Source organism: Protopterus annectens, chromosome 4.part1 (assembly GCF_019279795.1).
Source record: "Protopterus annectens isolate FY-2018-M chromosome 4.part1, PAN1.0, whole genome shotgun sequence".
NCBI classification, from domain to species: domain Eukaryota; kingdom Metazoa; phylum Chordata; order Ceratodontiformes; family Protopteridae; genus Protopterus; species Protopterus annectens.
In genome coordinates, this window is record NC_056734.1 from 87,051,083 (window position 1) to 87,076,755 (window position 25,673).

At 34.2% G+C, this 25,673-nt stretch overlaps 1 protein-coding gene across 1 annotated transcript in view; it reads left to right on the forward strand.

Annotated features, from left to right (window-relative positions):
* LOC122801175 (calsyntenin-2-like) overlaps nucleotides 1-25,673 on the forward strand; it is a 2,452,991-nt gene that overhangs the window by 2,368,331 nt on the left and 58,987 nt on the right. Inside the window, exons 7-8 of the mRNA XM_044070739.1 lie at nucleotides 11,144-11,329; nucleotides 20,567-20,824. Of these exons, the coding sequence (XP_043926674.1) occupies nucleotides 11,144-11,329; nucleotides 20,567-20,824 (444 nt within the window). The remainder of the gene's footprint in view (nucleotides 1-11,143; nucleotides 11,330-20,566; nucleotides 20,825-25,673) is intronic.

A 25,673-nucleotide genomic window follows, 5' to 3' on the forward strand; every position in this document is an offset into this window, starting at 1 on the left:
TTGAATATATAAACAAATCCCCATTAAACAATCTATACAAACTAATTAAATTAATAGAAATAATAATAACATTTGTTTGAGAATTTTTTTTAGATACATTATCAGATAGATTAAAACTAATTAAAAAATGTACAGTGAAAAAATTATGTTTTAGCCAATCTTTAATTCTTTTTCATAAAAAAGTTCATAAAAAAAATAAAAATATCATCTTAAAAAATCTATGGCATCCAAACTGGCATTCTTGAATTTCTTAAAGAGGGGAAGTTGAAGTGGGCTTAATAATTATTTATATTTATTGAATTATATAATAATGATTAATTTATGAAAACTGTTTACATGTAGGTAGACTCTACACTTCAAATCAAAAATCAAAACCCTGTCAAAAACAAATAAATAATAATAAAAATGAGCCATTCACAAAAATTGATTTACAAACATGTGAAGAATTTATTCAGCATAAACTCAAGGTAATATCAATAGTAAACACAAAAAAGTAACCCTCCTAAATAAACCTATCTAACACCAAATCTAACTCAACTACGAACTCAACTTCAAATACAATCATTTATAATCATCATTATTACATTTATTAGAAGCAACTATTTTTCTATGATAGGTCTTTCAAAAACAAAAAAAAAAATTAATAAAAATAATAATATAATAATAATAAATAATAATGAAATCAGCAGTGAAATCAGCATATTCTCCATCTGGAAAATATTCACATGGAACTGTCTCACATGGAACTGTCTGACACCTCACATTTACTTACATGTATATAATCATATAATCATTTTAGAAAACTGAAAATGCTGGAGGTGTGAGACAGCCCTTAATCCTGATTGGCTGATATGATCCTTCCCCTTCTGGTAAAAAATAAAAATTTCAAAAATCTGTTTGGATATTGTATTGAGCCATCACAGATTCCCTCACATTAAAACATTAGATGACCTAGAAAACAGATCTAGGAGGAACAACATCTGGATATATGGACTACCTGAGAAAATTGAAGGAGACAACTTAACCAATTTTCTTGCATCCTGGATCCCTGACATACTGAAACTACCTGAAGCACTTTCATATGGCAGTGAGTATGCGCACAGATCATTAACAGCTTTAAAATCCTTCTACATCAAAAGCTCATCACAATCCATAACCATTAAATTATTTTCTAGTTGGGACAAAGAGGTTATATTACGAAATGCCTGGGCAAATTCACCTATTAAACTCCAAGATGCTGTGAGACTGTGGAACTATCAACAAAATACTTATCCATCAATAATGTTTTGACTCAAATGGAGGCAATAGACTGGACAAATAGTATTCCAAAAAGATTTGCTGAAAAAATGTTTGGAAAACTGCAGTACAAAAGAAAAAAACTGAACGATAAATAATTATTCAAGGTATATATGTTTTTTAAATATTTAGATGACAAGTCAAAATGTTAAACCTAAACTTTCTCTTATGAAATCCTTTGTCTAAAACAGGTACCTTTTTCAGTTATTAATTTACCTCCTTAAAGCTAACAAATACCTTCCTCTTATTACCTATGAAGTACCTACATAAGTAATACAAATAAAAAATGTTAAAACTTTCATAACATAACATTCACATATGGTTTAAATGTGACAGTTATACTTGCTTGATTAGGCTAAATATTAAATGCTAGATGCTCTATGACTCTGTTTAGGGTTGAATGCATTTATGTAAAGCTGTTATTTTGACATGAAGAGAGGGTTTAGTTGCTGAAGTGAGTGTTTTTGTGTACTTAAAAATGACCAACTATAGCTGCTATATGGCTCAAAATTACTGTTTACTGTGTCTGTTTTGTCCAGGACGTGGTATGGTTAATTAGATAAAATAATATTTATGTCAATTAATTCTGTATATTTGATGTTTTACTTGTTCAGGGCAAGACCCGTGACACTGTTTCGCTTTTGGGCAATTTCTAGCCCGCAAAATGTATATAATTTTGCAATTATCTCCTTTCTTTTAATGTTCTTAGCAGTCCAATTAAAGTTGAAGTAAGAGCATGAGCCATACCTTCCATTTTGACAACTTTTGAACACGGCTATCTTCCCGCCATGCTCATGAGGTGTTTCTCTCCTTCCCAGTGGAGCAGTGCTGTTATTTGATCTTTAGGAAGCCACTATGAGCTTGTTTGACTAATTCTGGCACTCTTTGACTGATCACAAAGTTCCACTCAAAGGGCGACAATGAGGAAGTTAAATACAGAATGTCTCAAAGCTTTAAAGTATAAAATCATGATGCAAGCAATTTGCAAACATTAAGATTATAACAGCTTAAAAATGTTTTAATATAGACTCTGCATACAATATTTTAAATGTCAGACACTGCAGAAAGTAAATCAGAGTCTCAAGAATGTTAACTATTGCAGAACAATTCTTACTGTAGGCTCAAAATTTATAAAGAGCTGATTTAAATTGCATAAATAGAGTCCTAGCTCCCAATGAAAGATAAGCAGGTACATTAAAAACAAGCAAAGAAAATGAGAGTTAACATTACCATGGCCCAACCCAAGCAAAACATAAAGGCATACGCTAGAATATACAAAGACTGGCCATCATATAAATCTGATAATTAAGGTAACAAGAAGACCTAGGTTTCAGGAAATGATATCGAGGGATGATGCTATAGATGTAGTCAACAGCACAAATGCATATATACTAAGCACCAAGATGCCTATGCACCTTGATAATCTGACACAAAGGTTATGTATCCCAGAACTCGAAAAATAGAAAATGGGGATGTAGCACAGTTATAATCACTTGTATAGGGTATTGTGGGAGAAGGGAGCAGGAAGCCTAAACTGACACACAGGGTCAGTAAGATTGTATGAGGCAAAAAGAAAAGTAAACAAACAGACACACCTTCAAATAGTAGTGCTTAAAAGGGCATGGGATACACTGAAATCACTATTCATGCAGAGCAAGGATGGAAAACTTGGTTGAGACATAATCCTCACATGACTGCACATTAACCTAGCCTTGCATACCCTGAACATATATAAGTATAAATTTCAAACCAATAAATACTGTAATGGCCTTAACTGGCCACAATTAAATCTGAGATGATATACCAGTGTAAGAGTTATAATTTGAATTAACTCTAACTACTTTTAAATATGACCTTAACAAACATCATATTATATAGTTATGTACATTTCTTTAAAACTATATGCTGTCTATGTAAATTATCACTATGGCTGTTTTCTTAGCAGAAAGACATGATTCCTATCCTATGAGTAATGGGGTTGATACTATGGATGTAGCCAGTCTGAAATATAGTGAACATTATTCAGTAAGACAACAGCACAAATCCATAAGCACCAAGATGCCTATGCACCTTGAGAATCAGACACAAAGCTTATGTATCCCAGAACTCAAAACATAGAAAATGGGGAAGTAGTACAGTTAGCATCACTTGGATAGGGTATTGTGGGAGAAAACATCAGGAAGCCTAAACTGACACACAGGGTTGGTGAGAATGTGTGAGTTAAAAATAAAAGTAAACAGACACACCTTCAAATAGTAGTGCTTAAAGAGTACAGGATACACTGAAATCACTATTCATGCAGAGCAAGGATGGAAAATTTGATTGAGACATAACCCTCTTATGACTCCATATTAACTTAGCCTTACATATCCTGAGCATATATAAGTATAAATTTCATACCAATAAATACTGGAATGGCATTAATTGGCCACAATGAAATCTGAGCTGATGTACCAGTGTATAAGTTATAATCTGAATTAACTCTAAATACATTTAAATATGACCTTAACAAAGATTGTATTATATATTTATGTATATTCGTTTTAAACTATATACTGTCTATGTAAATTATCACTACAGATGTCTTACCAGAAGAAACATGATTTATATTCTATGTGTCATGCATTATTCAAACTTATTCACGTCAATTAATTTGTATTGAGAATTTAAGTCTATGATAACTTGATGCTTCTATTAGAATTTCAGCTTATTGTTATGATGGTTTCTTTACACTACTCAGAAGAGTAGCTTGTTCCTAAAATATATAATCAAATAGCTTAAACTAAAAGAGGAAAAAGGATAGTTCGGAAAAGGGGAAAAAAGGAAAGAAAGAAGGAAAGAAAGAAGGAAAGAAAAAGAAGGACAAAATCTAATACATACTTTCTTTGAAGATTATATACTTTTTATAAAGTTTTTACAGATTGACATATGCTGAATTTTAAAACATTTTGTAACAAACTTAACACATTTACAGGAGCATTTAGGTAGTGAGCACTTAGATGTACATAATAATGATAGAGAGTTTGCTTGGGTAGATAAACTATTCAGGCAAGAGGTTTTATACCTCATTCTGTTGAATGTTGGATTTATTCATAAAAGTTTTAAACTTGGAAGTTTTTTGTTTTTTGAATATGTGGTGCCTTTTACAAATATATTTATCCTACTAGTATGCCATAATATGATATTTTCTCCAATAACATATTTAAATTTTCAGAAGTTATACAAGTATACCATTATATAACCCTAGATCTATATTAAAACATGAAATGTTTGTCGATTAATGTCAGTGGTTTAAATAACAGTATTAAAAGGAAAAGTTTGTTCAAATGCATACATTTCCATAATCCTCATTTGGTGTTTCTTCAAGAAACACATCTTTTAGATGAAGACAGGAACAAATTAAATTCCAATAATTATACTTTGTTGGTAAGCTCCCAATTTAAATAAAAAAAGAGAGGGGTAGCTATCATACATTCCTTGCTCCTAAAATAATAAATACTTATCATGCTTTATCAGGAATGTTTTGCTTGGTATCAATTGAAATAAATAAGAAAATGTATATACTAGCAAATATATACTAGATTCTGGGAGCTATAATTAAACCAGTACGCCAGCATCTTTAGGAAATAATTCACCTTACAAATGGTAGTTTAATATTGGCAGGAGATTTTAATTGTATTATGGATGAACAAGATACTGATACAAAATGTAAAAGAAAAAATCTTCCACATCAAGAGCTCTAAGGAAATTTATAGACACAGCAATTATTACAGATATTCATACATTTGCTTATCCCAATTCATTTTTCTTTACCTTTTACTCACATAGGTACAAAAACTAACTCTAGAATAGATAGAGTATACATATCAAATGACTTAATAAAATTAGAAGGGATTAAAATTATAACCTGCCTCTTAACAGACCACAACAGATAAATATTTGAAATAGAACTTGACCCTTTACAATCAATACCCATTACTATAGTACCATCATACATAACAAATTTAGCTGACTTTAAATAATTTTATATAAATGAAATAAAAACTTTTCTTGAAATGAATATAACTAAAGATATATCAGAAATTTACATTTGGGACTCCTTAAATGCATATATCTGTGGTAGGGTGCTATCATGCTATATTAAAAAAAGGAAAACATAGAACAAAGACATGATAGACCTACAAAATAAAGTGGATAAACTGAAATTGGAAATACAAAAAGGAAATTCTGATTTAATACCAGAACTTGTTCAAACTAATAATAAATATTCTGAGATGCTTCATCATAGAACTATGATTAATCTAGAAAAAATCTAATTAAAATTGTATTCTATGAATCCTGCTAATCAAAGACAATTAGCAAACAGAACTAAAAAATAACTAAAAATAAGCAAATAAAAGAAATTTATAATTCTCATGCCAAGAATAAAGTTACTGATTTAAATAATATATTAGAAGTCTTTAGACTCCATTATAACACACTTAATTCTACAAATCACCCAATTTCTCCAGTAGATAAGATTAAAATATTTCTTAATAAAAATATACATGCTAGATTAACACAACAGCAAATAGAAAACCTTAATAAACGTATTACTGTGACAGAACTTAAATCACAAATTAGTAAGTTTAAAATAAATAAAGCTCTTGGACCTGATAATATATTACCAGAAATGTATAAATTATTGACAAGACAATCCTTATCGCTACTTTTAAAAGTATGCACTATAGCTAAAGAAGACATAATTATACCCCCATCTTGGACATATTCATTAATATCCCCAATAATAAAACCAGATAAAGATGAAAGACTTTGCACATCTTATAGACTACAACATTACTAAACATAGAATATAAAATGTTTATCGCGATATTTGCAAATAAAATTAAACACTTTCTTCCCTTACTAATACATGAAGATCAAACTGGTTTTATAAAAGGAAGAAATACCTATGACAATATTAAAAGAATGGTAACATTAATTGATCATAATAAACTCCGAGATATTGATATGACTATAGTATCTCTAGATATAGACAGCACCTTTGATTCTGTTAATTGGAAGTATTTATTTTTAGTTTTGGAGGAGTACAATTTTTCAATGGGTCTTTTTACTCTTATAAAATCTCTTTATGAAAATACTCGAGCCCATGTCAAATTAGGATCCCATAGATCAGGACCTATTAATATCATGAAAGGAACTAAACAAGGCTGCCCTTTATCACCCCTGTTATTTACACGTTTTATAGAACCTTTTGCAAACAGCATCAGATTGGACACTAAAATTAAAGGCATAGAAATTGGTAGAACACTGAACTTAAAACTTCAGATGTTTGCAGACAACATACTTCTGACATTATATAATTCTAATCATTCCTTGCAAGCCCTATTTAATTCAATATCTATATTTCAAAAATCTCTAGACTACAGTTTAACAAAAAGAAAAGAAAAAACCTACAAATAGTAAAAGAAATTATATAACTAAAAAAAATATCAAATGTGTTGTAATAGATGACAGACTTCAGTATCTAGGTATCCACTTATCCGATAATTTACAGGATTTAATCTTATTTAATTACAATTCAATATTGGATAAGATAGAATTAATGATGAATAATTGTAATAAATACACATTTACAATGGAAGATATGTTATATCTGATCAAATCAATATGTTTCATGAGTTATTATACCACATACAGGCCCCCCCAAACAGGTTATACAGAAATATAATAAAATGGTTTTAAGTTTTATATGTTTTATAAGTTTATAAGTTTATCCAAACAAGCCTCAAATAGCACTAAATAATCAGTTAATGAACTGGGAGGAGGGGGGAAATAAATTTACCAGATATAAAGATTTACATACTTTCTTCTAGAGTTAAAAATGTAACTTCTTCTTCTTCTTCTTTTGGCTTTTCCTGGTAAGGAGTTGTCACAGTGGAACTCCAGTCCACTAATGATTGGCAGCAGATTTTTATGGTGTCAAGGTGCCAGCCCCACGCCCAACCTTCAATGAAGGCACACCCATTCACACATGTCTTTCGAACACCACTCGACCACAGCGAGGACATGCAGACTCCACGCAGAAGGCGCTCCAGCCGAGAATCGAATGTGAATACCTCTTGCTGTGAGGTGACAATGCTACTGCTGCACCACCATGGCTTATAGTTAAAAATTGAACACCATGGTTAAATCTTTCTTACACTTCCATATGGAAACAATTACATAAACAAATTTGGCTTGAAACTATACAAAACCAAATACAGGAATGTCTATCCACATTATGCAGTCCATTATACTGGATGCTTAAAGATTCTATATTAGAAAACAAAGTCATTATAATTCCATCTAATTATATAAATTTTAAAATATTGAATTTTAAAAAATTCACCACTAAAGATCCTGGCATTAACTCTTGGCTATTCATACTTTTTTCCTATAGCATTTACACCCATTAATTTGACAACATTAGAAATTGATAGGATGAACATATTAAAATGAGGGAAACTATTATATTGGAATGAATTGTTAGATCAGGACAAGGTTCTTTCTGCTAAACAAATAATGAATAAATTTAATATAGATAAAAATATGTGGTTATCCCTACAATCTCTAAGACAATATATTTTAAATAAAATAGAACTAATGCAAATATCTGTCAGACAGAATATAACTAAATGTATTGAATACATTAGAATTATTATTACTCAACCTTTCCAAGGAAACAGCTATTTGTCAAATATTTATAAAGTTGTTAAAAAAGCAAAAATATATCATAAAAATCGTATTGAAATTACTTTGCATCAATAAATGGCCATCTACCAACAGAAAAAGATGAAGAATCTATTTGCAACTCCTGAAAGCACACTACATTATCACTTCACTGGCATTTATTTACTTGGAGATTTTGCACAGGTGTTTTCTTACTCCACATAAGCTTGTCTTAATGTTTGCAAATGAAGAAGTGTGTCGGAGATGTGAAATAAAATTAAAAGCTACTGGCAGTATTTTTTTTTATAATTGTATATTTCTTAAAGAGTACTGGAATAACAAATAACTATTTTTTTACAGATTATTTTAATGACAATTTTCATTTAATTAAATCACTAGTTTTGTTTAACCCTCCTTTACTCAAATATGTTCCTAAAAAATCTTCAATTCTTTTGACTTTACTAAATATTGCTCGTAAGGTTATCACTATTAATTGGAAAAATGCAACTCCTCCATCATTCAAGGAATTTAAAAACTTGTCTTGACAGTTGGAATACTGGAATTTTCTAATTTAAAGACTAGAACCAACAGAATTATCACATACTACAACTGGCAGACAGTAATGGAAATGGAGAAGAATGATATGAATTCACATTAGTATAAGATTTATTCGCAACAATGGAAAAATTATTATTTGTTTTATACAGGTGCCATTGTAAATAGTTTTTTATTAGGTTTTGGTGTTATATTGTTCTTTCTTGTGTTATATTTTTATGTTTCTTTTATTATGGTTAAACATTTCCATTGTTATCAGTTTAATGGATTCTTTCTATCTTGCAAATACAATCAATTTTTTTTTCTATTTTTCTTTTCATGTACTATTAAATGATTTACCAAAACAAGCAAAATATTTTAAAGTGAAAAAAACAGAGCCAAATCCAAGAAAGCAAAAGAATGAAAAAGGATACAAAATTCCCTACCCCTATTGTGTAAAACAATGGGAAACCCTGATTGTGTTCTGGATATCCTCTGTTTGATTAGTAGAACAGACAGTGGAGAGGTAAAATGTGGGGTAGAGAGTATATGAATGAGTGGCCATCACTGGTTTACACATGCTGGTGGATGGAGGAGAAGGTGCTGTGGCTGACCTCTAGGGTGACACCTAAAGGGAGCACTAGGTATAACATCCTTGGAGTTCAAGCCTGCATAACAAGCACTCCCTTGGGACTGGACTGAGCATATGAGAACAGGTATGAATGCTTGTCATTGTTGGTAGCACTGTTGGAGTTTTAGTAAGCCACCATAGTGTGAAGGAGCTTTTTCCCTGCTACCTTACTCTTGCATCTCTGTGGAACACATAACCTGATTAGGCCTACCAGTCAAAGGAAAAAATGGACCAAAATGCTGTTGCATGGCCAGAGAATGTTGGGTCTCACTGTTTTCAAATGCTCAATATAATATGTTATCCCAACAGTCTCCTTTTAGGTCAGAGTAACATATACGGGACACCATCAACATACTTGCAACCTGTTTAACTGTTATTAACCACAAAATGATAAATACTAAGCACTTTCTTCTTTTACAATGAAAGACTTTTTCAGAGTGATGAATGAGTAAAACCAAGAGCATATAAATGACTCATTACCAATAAGAAGCCAAGACCAATAAAATAATTAAAAATTAATGAGTTAAAAGGCTTCACTCCTAAGTAATTCAAGAGAAAAGAAGTGAAAAGAAATATACTAAAATATATTTCACCAGAAGCAAAAACAAGTAGTAAATATGAATTACATTTCAGCAATACAAAGCAACACAAAACAAAAAAATACAATGAATTACTGTTAAAACATTAGGTGATGTGAATGGTTAATTTAAATGATAGCTACTCTAGTCCTTAATGCACTAAAAATAGAAATAGTGTCAGGCTAATATAATAAAACTAGAGAACAACTTGCCCTGAATGGGTACTGGTAAGGTTGTTGTTGTCACTAACTAGAAAACCTTTTCCATTTGCTAATATATGATTTTTGAGTAGCAGGCTTTCTTGCCTTCAGTAGTACCTGCTCTACCTCCTCAGTAAACAGGTGTCAAAAGGGAATTAAGACCCTATCATCCAAGCACTTAAGTGAAGTTGATTATGGTAGGGGTGTATCAAACACCCCTGGTATTGTGTGAGTAGATCTGGTCTGTGTGGAAGGTTGTGGTAATTGTCCCTGGCCATTTCCAAAAGAAGAGGTAACATCTGTTCCCTGAGACAGAAGGGAGTAACCTCAATAATCTTGGGGGATTCCTTCTGAATTTTCATATGTACCCTGGATATCAGTAGAAATGCTGGAAAAGCATACAGGAACATTCCTGTCCAAGGAAAGAACAAGGCATCTGTCTTCCAGGCCTTCTTACATGAAGTCCTGGAGCAGAATCTTGCCTGCTGATTTTTTCAGAGAGGATGCAAATGGTCTACTTGAGGAACTATCTACAGATGGATCAAATTGTGGATGACCCCCAATCTAGTTTCCAGTCATGAGAGTCTGCCTTTGTCTTGCTCAGCTTATCTGCCACACAGTTTTGCTCTAACAGAATGCAGGAAGCTTGTAGAGTGAGACTGTGCTGTAAAGCTGTATTCCAAGCTAACATGGCTAATCTCAAAGGGGATATAACCTTGTTCCTCTTGTCGATGTACCACTAGACTGTTATATATTTGAAGAAGTGAGGGGACCAAAGATAATTCAGAGATCTGAATGCCTTGATTAGGGCAAGCAGCTCCTTTATATTCATGTGCTTGCATCTGACCTTGAAGTCCTACACACCTTCTACTTTTTCATTATGAGATAATTTGCTGCTTTTGATCACCAGGCATTTCTTAATATGTTCTAGCTGCAGAGATCCACTTGGAAACAAACAAATGCATCTTGTTACAGGCTAAAATCAAATAATTTGTATTACTGATCAAAAACACAATTAACCAATAAATGCAGTTTGTCTATTGGCCCTACTCTGTGTACACTGCATATCAAAGAGAAGAAAGGAAGCTTTTTACATATGTTTTATGATTTTATTAAGCAACTATTATAGTAGTATGGCAAACCCTTGCTTATGAGAAGTTACAGTTTAATCTGCATCCTGTGTTCATTTTTAGGGTGGAACAAACGTATTGAGTATGAACCTGGTTCTGGCAGCATACCACTGTTTCCAAGTATTCACCTGGAGACCTGTGATGAGCCTGTTTCCTCTATTCAAACAAGTTTTGAACTCCAAACAAATCACATTGGAAAGGGCTGTGATCGAGAAACATACTCCGAAAAGTCAATGCAAAAACTTTGTGGTATGTGACTTCATTTCAGATGTTTTTTTATGTATGCATATTGACTTTATTTAATATTGATTTGTCTTACTTGTCTGACCAACACAGGGATGTGATTTTTTGCTGATGGTACAGATAGTCGAATGGTGGATGTGTTGATGGTATGGAATGTTGTTACAAGTAAGTGGGGTTGGGGTGGGTGAGAAACTGTGTGTGTGTGTGTGTGTGTGTGTGTGTGTGTGTGTGTGTGTGTGTGTGTGTGTGTGTGTGTGTGTGTGTGTTTGTGTCAGTTGGACTCAATTATGGTTATACATGGGGATGAGAGAAGGATTGGTGTTGTGTGTTTATGTACAAGTTTGTGTATTTCAGGGTAAGGGTTAGGTTAGGGGAAAGATATAGTGTTGTTTATGTATGTTTGTAAATGTTTTTGTGTCTGAGTCTGTCTTATATAGTGGTAGTGTTACAGGAAGGTTTGAATCATGCTAAAGTGTTGGGTTAGGGTTGGGGGAAGGGTAGAGTTAGGTTTAGCTTCCTTGCCTCTTTAGTAATGGGTGCTAACTGTAACCCTAATGCTACCCCTTCCCTCACCCTAACCCTACACCTTAAATTTTTAAAACCATCCCCTAACACTGCCACTATTCAGTTAATTCTGGGGCTAGTGTTGTTGGGGATTTTAGTTTTAATATTGAGAGAGAAAATAATTTTCCTCTGTCAGTATTATATTTTTTTAGTTTTGTATGTGTTCACTATTGTGTATGATTGAACTTATTTTGCCTGTGTTTTACATTCAACATTAGGGCAGTTTGGTTATACACAACAGACTCATGATTTGTGGATTGTGGTCAAATGATCAGCTATGTTAACATCTGTTTGATTGACACCATTTGGTTTAAAGAAAGAGGTGGTTTAAAGTTGTGTGAGATTGACAACCCCTGTGTAGGATAATATGCCCTCTCCCCAGGGATTGTGCGATCTTGGAGTATGCTTATATGATTAGCAGGAAGTATGGGGGGCACAGCCCCCCACATGGTGGGTGCAGGGGGACTTGCCCCCATGTAAAAACACTTGTATTTGGTTTACTCCTCTCCAAGGCATTCCCGAATCATGCAAAGAGCATGTCATTGTTTGTTGTGTTGATCTTTTAATGTTGATATTCTAGGTGTCAATGTAGCCGGCCATTTGACCAACTGCCCTACAACTATATATATATATATATATATATATATATATATATATATATATATATAGATATATGTGCATTTATATATAAAGAGAGAGAAAGAGAGAGATTATTTGTATATGTTTATGTGTGTATGTATGTCTATATACACACACATATGCGTACACACATACGCACACCCTCACTTTATATATATATATATATATATATATATATATATATATATATATATATATATATATGAAAGCAGCTGAATAAAACAATGATTATTCTGTTAAGCTCATGGGCATTTTATAAGGCATGTGTGCAAGTAAATATGGGTACTGCTAAGGTATTTGTTTTGGACATTAAGTATGACAAAATCAATGGATAAACAGGCAGACTCAGCTACCATCAGTCTTTTTGTATATATTTTGACTGAAGGTATTGATTTGACATCTGAGTGTTGGAATTGATTCAGAAGGGAAATAAAGACAGCACAGTATCTGGTCTGTCATACAATGGTCCCCACAGGCAAGTATGCATACATATATGTATGTATGGTTTACTATCGATATGTTGAAAGTCAGAATAATTTTCTGACCCACATATTGAAAGTGAACCTTGAAATTTAAAATATAGAACAAGTTAAAATGTTGAATCAGCTGAACGAATTCAGCTGATTCGGCATTGTTTTCGAAAACATCACCTGATGTTAGCTATAGGAGTTCACTTTACGTGACCTCCTATACCTAACATCACATTTCTCCAGGATGGCATGACCCCCTGCACCCCCCACAACCCCTGCTAACTATATATTCCAACTCCAAGATTAAACTACAGTGAGGAAAGGGATGAATTTCTCTAACTGCACTGTACCGCGATCTCTGTACAATTCTTCGATTGTTTATATTAGTGAATGCACACCGCATTCACTAATATAAACTTTTGAAGATTGAGATGTTTACCCAGATGAAATTTCGAACATCTGTAGTTCAAAGTTTTCATATGGGTACATCTCAATGTCAACATTTTAATAATAAACCTATATGTATATATGTATGTATATGTGAGTGTATGCATATTAGTGGTTAATAAATTGTTTGATCATTAAAGCATTTCATAATCTGTATCAGTTTGAGTAACTCTGTCTGGGCTATTGTGTGCCATACTCCTACTACTGAAGAACAGGTGAGTATTAAATATTAGAATCAATAAAACAGTCAAATGATGCAAATTCCTTATTAAAGTAATTTTATTATGTGGCAAGTTTTTGTTAGTGTTGGCAATTGTCCGGTTCTGGATCATTTTAAATGCCACTAAATCTACGTGTGATCGAATCATATTTTTATGGTTCTACTGAGCTTGAATTTTTTGAAGGCATCTAATCTATTGTATCTGTTCTGACCTATGAACCCTCCAGGAAGCAGTTTGCTGTAGAATAAGAGGGAAAGAGAAATAAATATCTTCTGCAATACAGTGAAGTTGCACTAATTGTAACAGACACACTTAAATCTAATACTTTTTCTAGCACCATTTTTATGAGTTTTTGAAAATATTGACTTCAATAGACAGTCTTTTGATTATGGCAGGGATGCTTTCCTAAACATATGTGATTAAGAAAGTCTTTGAGAACTTCAAAGAGGTAGAGTGGAAAAAAGGGAGAGAAAAATGTGGACAGAGCAAGAAAGAGAGGGAGATGGAGAGAGAAAGAGGAGACTTGCAAAAACAAATATGCAGGGTACTCTAAAGAAACAATGTACTTCAACAGCCTAAGACAGAGGGGAGGGATAGACAGTGCATACCTAAACTGATGTAGCTACTAGTGTGGGACGAGTGTGAATTACACTAGGTGATCAGGTTTACTGTATGGGTCTAGCAGAAGTGATATGGAACAATCCAGCAGTCATTCATTCTTTCATGTCTTGCAAAGAAAGTGGTGAAGCAAACGGAGAAAGTCTTGGGATCAGATTATACCAAATGAGGGGAATGTGTACAATAATGCATTTGAGTTGTTCAGGAAGCAGTTTAGTTTGGAGCATCAAGACAGCTTCCAGTATAAGCAGCTCAAGGTTATTTGGTACAGGTTACAAAGATTTAAATAAAATTATCCTAATTCACTTCTATGACAGAAGTGGAAGTCGATCTCCAAAGGGTGAGCTAGAACTATATTTAAGGGTCTATGGCAGAGTATGTCGAAGCATTTGTGGAAATGCCTTACTCTCTCACTGGCACAAGAAAGAAGGCTTCACTTTAAGTGTTAGGGAACTGAGCAAGGCAATTAAAGCTGTAGAAAAGATAGATAGATGGTATAAAGATCAAGTCCAGCAGTTGACAGTAATATTTAATTGGTATCATACACCTCTGAATTTAGTAGAGCGGAATGATCTTGCTGGCAGTTTGTTTGAGGTGTCCACAACCAGATGCAGGAAATGTGCTCATATTCTGAAGCTGTGTCAGAATGCAGCACTATTAGAAAGAATTGTCACATGACTTTGAATAGGGAAACTCCATTCAACAAGGAATACAGGTTATTAGTATTATGCAGTCAAAGGGATAGAGCTTTGGAGAAGAAAAGTGCTGTAGAAAGTGTCTTAACGGTACTTGCTAGTGCAGTTAAAATGCGTTTAGCTAAGAAGTAAAAAATTCCATGTACAGCACCATATGTTAACTTTAGACAATTTATGGTGAGACACGTCAGAGTTTCCTTTCCTTTAAGTTTTCAAGACATATTGCACTTATGAAAAACAGATGGGTTACTGTTTTTCAGGAATTTGGTTTAAAGATATGGTGATTTTTGATAAAATTCTTATTTACCAACATTATAGATTGTTTTATTTATCTAATAATTTAATATTACAAACTATGCTGAATCTTGTATATAACACACATAGCTGATGTGTTCTATTTTCAATTTCCATTAAGTTATTCAGTTAAAAGAATGAAGTTCAATTTAAAAAAAAAGCAACCATGGTGACTCCTTTTCCAGAGGAATGTTGGCATTGCTGTTACTATTTTAGTAACTCATAGTCAGAAATAGGTTAACAATAAAATTGTTGAAGTTAAAAAGAAGGAAAAGAGAGTATCACTTTGTGATATCATGATGTGTACATGGTATCTAGGAAAACTTAGAAAATGGGAATGGAGGTCTTATCCTGAAAATTCTGTATGGTACCTATATAACAGCTTAGTTCATAATGCCACAAATATCAGTGATGAGAAAGGCCACATTCCCTAAAGAGGAGAGATCCTGAGGAAGCACACCAAGGCATTTTGCCATAGTGAATTGCTCAGGTAGGGGTTGTTGTGACAAAGTATATACAGATGGATTTGGGAAAGCAGTAAAACTTTAAAATGTTAAACAACTCACACCATTAATAAAGCACTTTATTGTAAAATAATGGTAATAGAAACTAGTTTAGTGTTTCTTCACAAAAAATCTTTTAATGAAAACTGATTTGTACAGTTTCAGCAGGAATCATAAGGATCGTGTCCACCATTAAACTTTCGCAGTACTGAGTAACCTTCAAAAAAACAAGTAACACAATGTAGCAATAACTAAAGATTCATATAAAGTTACAGGCACGCGTGCGCACACACACACACACACACACACACACACACACACACACACACACACACACACACACACACACACACGCGCCAGCATCCAATCTGGGCGCATTTTTTGCTGCACTAACATTTTTCAAGTCTCTTTTTTAGTCAATGAAAAATAAATTATGTGCTTCCATTTCTAGACACAAGTGGATATTAAACCATTTTATCATACATCCATAACTTAATAATACCTAATGAAGGCATCTAGATCTTCACCACTTCTTCTTAATAGTGAGTTTACTGGACGCAAGGAATGGACTACTTAAAATGCACACTGGTCTTGACTCTTTGGTGTAGTGGGATAAAGTCCTGAATCTGCTGTTTTATTAGTGGCACAGTAGCTGGAGGGACTGTACACTGCAAGGTGGAAATGAGCAGTCATCATATGCTCTCCTATCGGTGTTGGCGATCGTCGGGTTCACGATCATTTTAAATGGCCCTAAATCTACCTGTGATTGAACCAAATTGTAATGGTTCTACCAAGCTTGAATTTCTTAAAGGTATCTAACCTGTTGTATATGTACTGACCTATGAACCCTCCAGGAAGCAGTTTGTTGCAGAATAAAAGGGAAAGAGAAATAAATATCTTCTGTAATATAGTGAAGCTGCGCTAATTATAACAGACACACTTAACAAATCTTATACTTTTTCTAGCACCACTTTAATGAGTTTTTGAAAATATTGACTTCGATAAACAGTCTTTTGATTATGGCAGGGATGCTTTACTAAATGAATGTGATTAAGAAAGTCTTTGAGAACTTTAAGGAGGCAGAGTGGAAAAAAGGGAGAGAAAAATGTGGACAGAGCAAGAAAGAGAGGGAGACAGCTATGTCTGTTTAGGTATGGACTATCTATACCTCCCTCTCTGTCTGGCTGAACTAGCTATGCTGCTGATCCTAAGTGCAATCATTTGTATTGGTTTGCATTGATTCCCAACTACCATCTTTTTGCCCTGGTGTTCAGCCTTCCCAATCCATTACAATACTCTCCACCTATCTCCACTGCTCTGTTATCTTTGTCTCACCTGTAACAAGTTTGTGCCATTGCTGTCTCGCATGATGAGTTAAATTGCTGATGCCACTTTCAACAGACGTTTTTCTCTCATTAGTATGAAAGCTTAGGTAATTGCAAAACATATGCTAGGCAAATAAAATATGTTAAACCACCTCTGTGTTCCAGCATCTCTGTGCTTACTGATAGGAGAGCATATGATGACTGCTCATTTCCATCTTGCAGTGTACAGTCCCTCCAGCTACTGTGCCACTAATGAAACAGCAGATTCAGGACTTTATTCCACTACACCAAGTCAAGACCAGTGTGCATTTTAAATAGTCCATTCCTTGCATCCAATAACCTCGCTATAAAGAAGAAGCGGTGAAGATCTAGGAAAGAGTTAGACCCTAAAATTTGTGCCTCTGCCACACTTCAATCCCCAGTTATCCTGCTTGTTCAGAAAGACCACCTCACATCTTGCCGGTATGATCTAATGCACCGGTTTCATGTCCCCAATGACTCTCCTGGTCTAAAGTGTGAACAGCTGTAACTCCTCTAACCTCTGGTCATATTCCATCTTCCATCCAATGAATCTTTCTGGTAGTTTCCATGTAGAATAGAAGAATTACTTCTTTAATTCTGGAATCTATTCCCTTATGATACAACCCAGCATTTAGTTTGCTGCTACTGATGATGATGATAATGATGCCTTTTTTTCTCTGCTCATAGTGATCCATTTCAAATGTGAACCACACCCCCTAATCCTTTTCTTGCTGTGTTGCCACAAGTTCTGTTCTCCACAATTGATACTTCATCCCTTGGTTGATACATTCTAAGCAGTAGCATAGCTGGAGTGGGGCAAAATGGGCAACTGACCTAGGCACGATATTTTGGGAGGACTCTATCAGCTGATCCCAATCTCTTTTTAATGTAATACTGGCTTCTAAATGCTTAATGCTGCAGAGCTCCATGTGGGGTCTAAACTGTAGCAATTTCATAATTTAACATTGCTATCTCCCACAATGAGCTAAATTGTTGATACCACTTTCAACAGAAGTTTTCCATATGAGTTTCCCCAGTCACAGACTCTATATCCAGGAAAGTCTACTGTTACTACAGTACAGTAGATGAATACATAGGCTTCAGAACCGAAGCAGTGTGATCCACCTAAGTACGGCATCTAAATAAACTGGAGTCTACAGTCCTAGAGATTTTGAAACAGAACATGCATAAGATTAATGATTGAAATATTTTTTTTTTCCTAGTGATGACTTAATTCATTTGATTTTTTAGTTTGCTATTAAACAAAGATTTTCTTCAAAGTGGGATGTCAGCCTCTGATGGTCATCTCATAAAATTCTAGCATTGCCCACTAATAAAATTACAACAATTACAAATGCAATGCTTCTCTGGCATTTTGCAGTTAGACTCAGATACACAGCTTTAACAGAGAAAAAAGCTGATGGAAGCACTGGAAAGGTGAGTTGAAGATTATAAGAAAATATAAAATAATTTTGCAGTAAAACAAATGATGTAGAAAGATTACTGAATTCATTATGATTGTTTTTTTGAGAACTTCTTCAACTGCACTTGGATATTCTTTGCTGTTGGGGTTACATATTATCATGACCCAAAATTATAAGCTGGATTTAGTGAACACACTTAAAAGCTCAGAATTTAACAACCCAACCAAGACTGCAAAACCTTGGAGTTGGTTTTCTTAAATGGGGGGGGGGGGGGGGGGGTAGAAACACACATATTTTCTACTTCTGAGAATACTGTCTAAATCTGGCTTGAATTATTGGTTTCACAAGATTGGCATTAAGTCAAATGTCTCTAGTGAACTCAAAAAAACAGTCAAAGACTAGGCCACCAATATGAATGATTCTCTTTATTGGATACAACCATTGTAGTTCACTGGAGTTGTTTTGTGTGTCTCTGGTTCATTAAGTGAAATGTACCACAGCTTTTTCAGTTAAATACACCAGTTTGTAACAGGCAGCCTAAACAGAACTAATCCTATATCTTGTTCTCTCAGTGATATGCTACTACCCCTATCCTCCTATACAATATTAATATCTCTCCTGCCCTCCTACATTTATTTATTTATTTATTTTATTTATTTTACATTTGTTGACCGGGCTAGTCCAACTGGATATATGTCCATTTTCAGTAGAGGCCCGGGGAGATAAGCTCCAACATCATCATTTTATAACTAATTCATTATGTCTTTTGAACTCTTTACAAACCTATACGACACTAAAATCTCCCTTCCTACATATTTATTTTAACTTCATTACATATCTTCAGTTCCTTGCACATCTTTCTATACTGCAAATGTAAGAACACTAAATGCAATGGCAATGTTTTCCTTCTACAGTCTCAATCCATTAACTTCTTGAAAATTTTAGAGCTACAAGAACTGTATAGACTTATCATTACTGATGTAATTACTTTACTCTATATATATATATATATATATATATATGTATGCTTTGTAATTATGTTTGTGTTTTTCTAAGAAATGTTGGTGTAGTTTTTCTGAGAACTCTCTGAAAGTCACCTGTTAATATAACTGTACTGTAATGGAGCCTTTCTCCCCGGGCCTCCATTGAAAACAGGCTCTGCCGAGTCAAACCTTCTTAGTTGACAAAGGGAAGCAAATAAAAACAGATAAATAAATAAATTTGTTAAAGTAAATAGCAACATCACAATACTTATTATCACATCTGAGCAGTAACATTTTTAAACTGCATTTATTAAACATTTTAAACAAACTTCACAATGCAAAAAGATGCAACAAGCAGTAACATCAACCTTGAGCAAGAAATCAATATAATTAACTAAGTATATATACAGTAAAGTAGGAAATGAATCGCACATATGGTATATGATCAGCAAAGGTTAACATCTCAGTCATAGAATCAACAATACATCACAGACAACCATTATCTGCCTCACTGGACTTCATGCCCCAGAGGCCCCATTTCATTCTTCAGAAAATACCAGCTACTCCCCATTTTCTTTAAAGGACTAACCTATATACCCAAAATGTTTCCTAATTGTAAGATGCAGCTGAGTTATTCAGGGTGCATATTTAGATTTTGAAATGTTTGGCACACCATATTTTTACTTTTAAATATTTTGCCCCCACTAAAACTCCTCCTGATATGATTCCAGAGATCCAAAATGGCCAATCCAGTGGTAGTTCCATATTAAGTGTATCTTTCAACAACTGAGGAAAGTGGACCCAATACCCCTATATACCCTTAAAGACCCAAAACATGTGCAAATTCTCAGCTTCCAAATTGTCCATCTGGGCAGTAGCGTTTTAATGTGTTTCTAACAAATGTGTTAAACTGTATATTTTTTAGACTGATGATTATTTAGCTTTCTAATTTCAGTGATTTGGAAAAAAATGTAGATTTTTGTAATCCATTTAGATAAAGAGGTCCTTTCTGTTTTGCTTTTTTCTTTTGTGTCTTTAGGTGCTGCTTCTGGTAGCATAGACTTGCTTCCATCTCCAAGTTCAACAGCTAACTGGACAGCTGGACTTTTTATAGACAGTGCTCGTGACAGTGATTTAATTTTTAAATTTGATGGGAGGCAGGGGGCCAAGATACCAGATGGACTGGTACCAAAGAATCTGACTGATCACTTTACCATGGCAATGTGGATGAAACATGGACCAAGTCCCGGCTTAAGGGCAGAAAAAGAAACAATTCTTTGCAACTCAGACAAGACAGGTAAGGACTGATTCTATGCATCTGTGTCATGTGATTCCATTTTCTAAATCATACTTGTCTGAAGAAGTTATTGTTAGCCTAAGTTTGTCCATTTTTTTTTTTTTTTTTGTTAGCTTAAGTATGTCAGTTTTTTTTGTAGAAATGGCAACTGTGCAATTAGAGCAATAACTACGGGAGTGCAAAGGGGGCAGCTGCTCAGGGTGCAAACTGTCAGAGTGTATGATTAGCAGTTCCTGATGGGGATCAAATGCTGTAACAGTATTGCTTTATGAAACTACAAGGATATTGCAGCTTTATAAATGAATGAATGCCTATAATACATTTGTAGTCTCGACTGTAGTGCTCTGAAAGAGGTAGTTTAACTGAAGCAAGCTGCGTGTTTCATTTGTAGCAAGCAGCATGGAATAGTTTGAGAGCAGAAAGGTTTGTTTATGTAATTAATTTATTTATTTATCTGGTCTTTTCAGCTCTGAAAATACTTTTTTGTTTACCTCCTCAACTCATAGTTGAGACAGTACCAGTTTGGACAGCTGCACAGGGCATCAGAAGACCTAGTTTGGTTCTATATGCAGCACTGAATAATAATAATAATAATAATAATAATAATAATAATAATAATAATAACAATAATAATATGGTACCACCGAAATTCTGATTCCATAGGAAATTATTAAGACAAGGTCAAAGTAATAATGCTTAGACATTTTGACATTTTCCCTTTGGATACTTCTACCACTGTATAACACAATTTCCATGTGTCTTCCACAAAGATGATTCTATAAATCAAGCAAAGACCATGAATGTCAACAGCTCATTAGCCAAACTGTTTAGTCTTCAGATATTGTGTGGTACATAAAAATATGGATATTTTGCATTCCTGGGTCCTACAGTAAAGGTATTTTACAAGACTATCCATTTTGACGTCAGTACCTTTCTACCCATGGGTTCTTTTCTGTCTGAAATGCTATGCAGGTTGCAGTCTAATTGTGGTGTTACCTTTGCTCGGGTTACTAATTATTCTATAATGTCTCTTGACAAAGTTAATTTTGCAGAACCCATATTTCTAGACCTCATAAAGACTTTTGTCACAGTTAGACATTCCCATCTATTGGAAAGACTGAGATGTGGTGTTATTCATTATGGAGGTAAGATATGATTTGTTTTGACAGTGGGCATTCTAATACATTAGGAAGAAACCTTTTAGGAAAGATCATCTTTATCAGTCTTGGGTCTTATGCTCTTTTCTATGCTTTTGAATTAGATGTGGCTTTCCTGTCATAAAGCCAGATTTTTTGTATGCTCATGACTGTGAAATGTTAAACATTGCCTCTAAAGTAGATATAGCATAGCTTAACATGCAAGATGTCTTTGATTCCCTGCAAAACTGGTTATCTTAGAGTGTCTCTTTTACTGGTCTTCCACATCCAAAACCATTTTATGCAGGTCCAAAGTTCCCTCAGGAAGACGGATCTTCACTCCTTTCTTTTATCTCGAAATCCTGACGTGCTTGTTCCACATAGAGCAAAATTAAGTATGTTGATTCACTGTTGGCCATGAACTATGTTACACTTCTAATAAAGGCATCCTTGTCAAAAAATGTTTACCAATATTTATTCTCTACTCACACAACAACTTTCCATGCCAGCCAGACTTAGCATCACACATTACATTTTGTCATCTTAATTTATTTGATGGCGTGGACATTGAACATATCTCTGATAAGGTCTTCTTAGTGTTACTCTACAGCATATAAGTAATGTTGCAAAATCTGCTCTTGGCGTGCCCTCCTAGTCTGAATTAAGTTAATAACAATTGTACTTGTGATGTCTCTTTCCTTCAAATAATCCCTTGCTTTATTGATGCTTGCAATCTTGCTTTTGTGGGCTTAAATTACTATGCTACAGTGTTAAGAGGCTCAGTAATCTGACATGTGACTGTTTACAATATCTTTAAAACAATTCACTGTTAAATGCATGCTACTCATGTCTCTATTTTATGTTTTTGTTACTCTTGTCTAAAGCGACTATTTTTGATTTAGCTTTTAACAACCATAACAGTTCATTTTACAAAACCTGAATGTAATAGCAATCATTATAACGTAATAAAATTAGGAAAAGAACAGAACAATTTGGGTAAAAGCAAAGCATCATTAGCAGGACCATAACATTAATTCTAATGACCGAAACAAGTAAAGATGGAAAACCATTTCATCTTTCAGGTGATATACAACTGATAAATAGGGGAGACACAGCAACAAGTGCCAGAAGTTTAAAACAGTGATTAGTCATGGACAGTACTGCATGACAGAGACATACAAACAGGTAACAAAACACTGGCATCACAGAAGCAAAATAAGATTTGGATAGAACAAACATAGCTAAAAAAATAGATTTTTTGGGGGGAGGGTAGATGATTGTTCATATTGTTGCCAAGAAATCACAGGTTGACTGCAGGAGGAGCCATCTCCAAACCATTGCTTATTAAATCTACTAACATAAGGTCATAAATAGTTAAGGAGATCTCTAGATGAAATATGTGAATTTTTCCAAAACCTTGCAATATTGAGCTTGGTGCAGACATCTTACCTAAGCTAACCAAAATCAGTATGCTTTACTTAGTGCTATAACAGACCTGTACCAATCCAGGATGCACATTGTAGGGTGTCATGTGGTACTCTTGTTAATACCTGTTGTGATTAATTACAAGACCAGTTCCTGAATATCTTGAATATGATGAATGCCCCAAAAAGTGCAATCTATCTGTATAAGAAGAACTGCTTACATCACATTTTAAAATATAGTCAAGTCTCAGACTAATAGTAATGGTCCAGTAGCCATCTTTGGCCAGTAGGGCCTCTGGTTTCCACAATTTAGGAACCTCTGTTAAATGCTTTAAAGTGACTAAAGCATGGGATGTAGGGAGTCGAGAGCTCCTTCACTTAGTAAATCTTGTACTTTAGTTACTCCAGTATGCAATGTAAGTACATGTGGATCTATTAAAACTCGAGATAAGATTTGATACCCCTGCAGTCCCCAGATTCTGACATGCATAACTTAGTTTAAAATTTAATATTCTGCTATATATCAGTCAGGCCCAATGGGATGGCTAAATGTCTGCAGATATTATCAAAAAGAATGCCAGGGAATGCTTAACCTTTCTTGCAAAAAAAAAAAAATCAAACGGTGCACAAATCTGTGTCCACCAGCTGTAGATTAAAGTAAACCCACTAGGTGAACTGCACCTTTATCATTCCCATTCTGCATGTTACCACTTCACATCCTCCAAAGTGAGGAGTGAGTGTTTCAAAGTGGAGAATATGTTTGTAAAATGTCAGACTGACAGATATTTTATGTAGGGCACACAAGCTGTATAGATGGTCCTTATACACTTCCATTGTTTCCTGTTACTGAGCAACCCCCTTCTCTGTCCCATACCAGAGCTCAGCTAAAGCTATGGAAGCATGTCATAAAACTGATTCATGCTTAGTCCAGGGTTGTCGAGGTGTCCAAGGGTCTATACTGAAGAAATTGTGCAGTGTAAAACACCCTGAGTTGGGCAAAATCTCCACTAAGTCCCAGCCTCAAAGTGATTGTCAGATTCTTGCATACTTTTTCCCAACATGAGGCCAACTGCCACCCCAGACAAAATTAGAAGCCTTTTTATTTTTATCATCCAGTCATTAGTAGGTGGAAAATGAACATGCCTAGCTACATAAAATAGAGTCAAGACAAAGATTGTGTTTATGTTGAGAAATTCTAGCAAGAACAGTAAAATTCAGCTTTATCCAGGTGTGAGGCCATATACAACAACTTATCCAAAATGGACTTTAGCATATTTAAAATCATGGTGAATATATGGCTTTACCAAATAGTCTATATGCTCTCATTTTGCAGATGGCAATTTGCTCCATATGACATGATATGTTAGATTCAATATCAGAGTATTTCTAATACTAACACATTGTATGTCAAAGAACCAGCTATATTTTTGTGTTCCTCTTACCCAAGTGCATTTAATATATCTAACACCCATGATGTTCATTACCCCCAAACATTTATTGCTCCCTTGTACCACAGAATGTTCCTGATTTAATAGCCTTAATAGTAGAATATTGTTAATATTAACTTTTGCCTCAAACAAGTTCTTGATCATGTTACCAACTCCATTTTGCTGTCATTCTTTTAGTAACTTCCACCATTTCTATAAGTGCTTCAACATGATAGTGCCATACTCCATTTTTGAATTATTAAAGGAAATGTGGAAAATATCTCATGTTTTTATTACTTAGTGGACTCTTAACCCTTTATGTCCCACAGTGAATGGTTGTTTCATCGTGCATATCTGACAGATCATGTCAGCTCACAAATCAATGCAGGCCTCATCATTCCTGAAGTGTTACTATCAGGATGTTGTTAATAACTGCTCCTAAGGCACACAATTATATATCTAGATATATTTATTTTTACAAAACATTTCTTACTTTCATTTGTTGCCCAACAGCCACTGGTTGCACATGCCCCTAACAAGGCAATACAACACTTTATTGTTGCATTATTAATAAAGCTATAGAACATGTTTTGTAATTCATAGGTTCATAAATTAGTGCTAGGCTAACTGCCCTCGTGGGCCATTTTAAGCCTAGCCAATTACCACATAAGAGAATCATACCCTGCACTTTGTGTCTGTAAGGTAAACTTTGCAAAGACTTATCAATTACTGAAGTCCTGTGCATCACACATTGATGGAATTGATGTCCACATAGATCAAATCATGTGTGTCCACATTCCTCTTTGCTTCTTAATGTTGACAGTAACCTACTTGAGATATTCCTATTACTATGCAAGTGTTG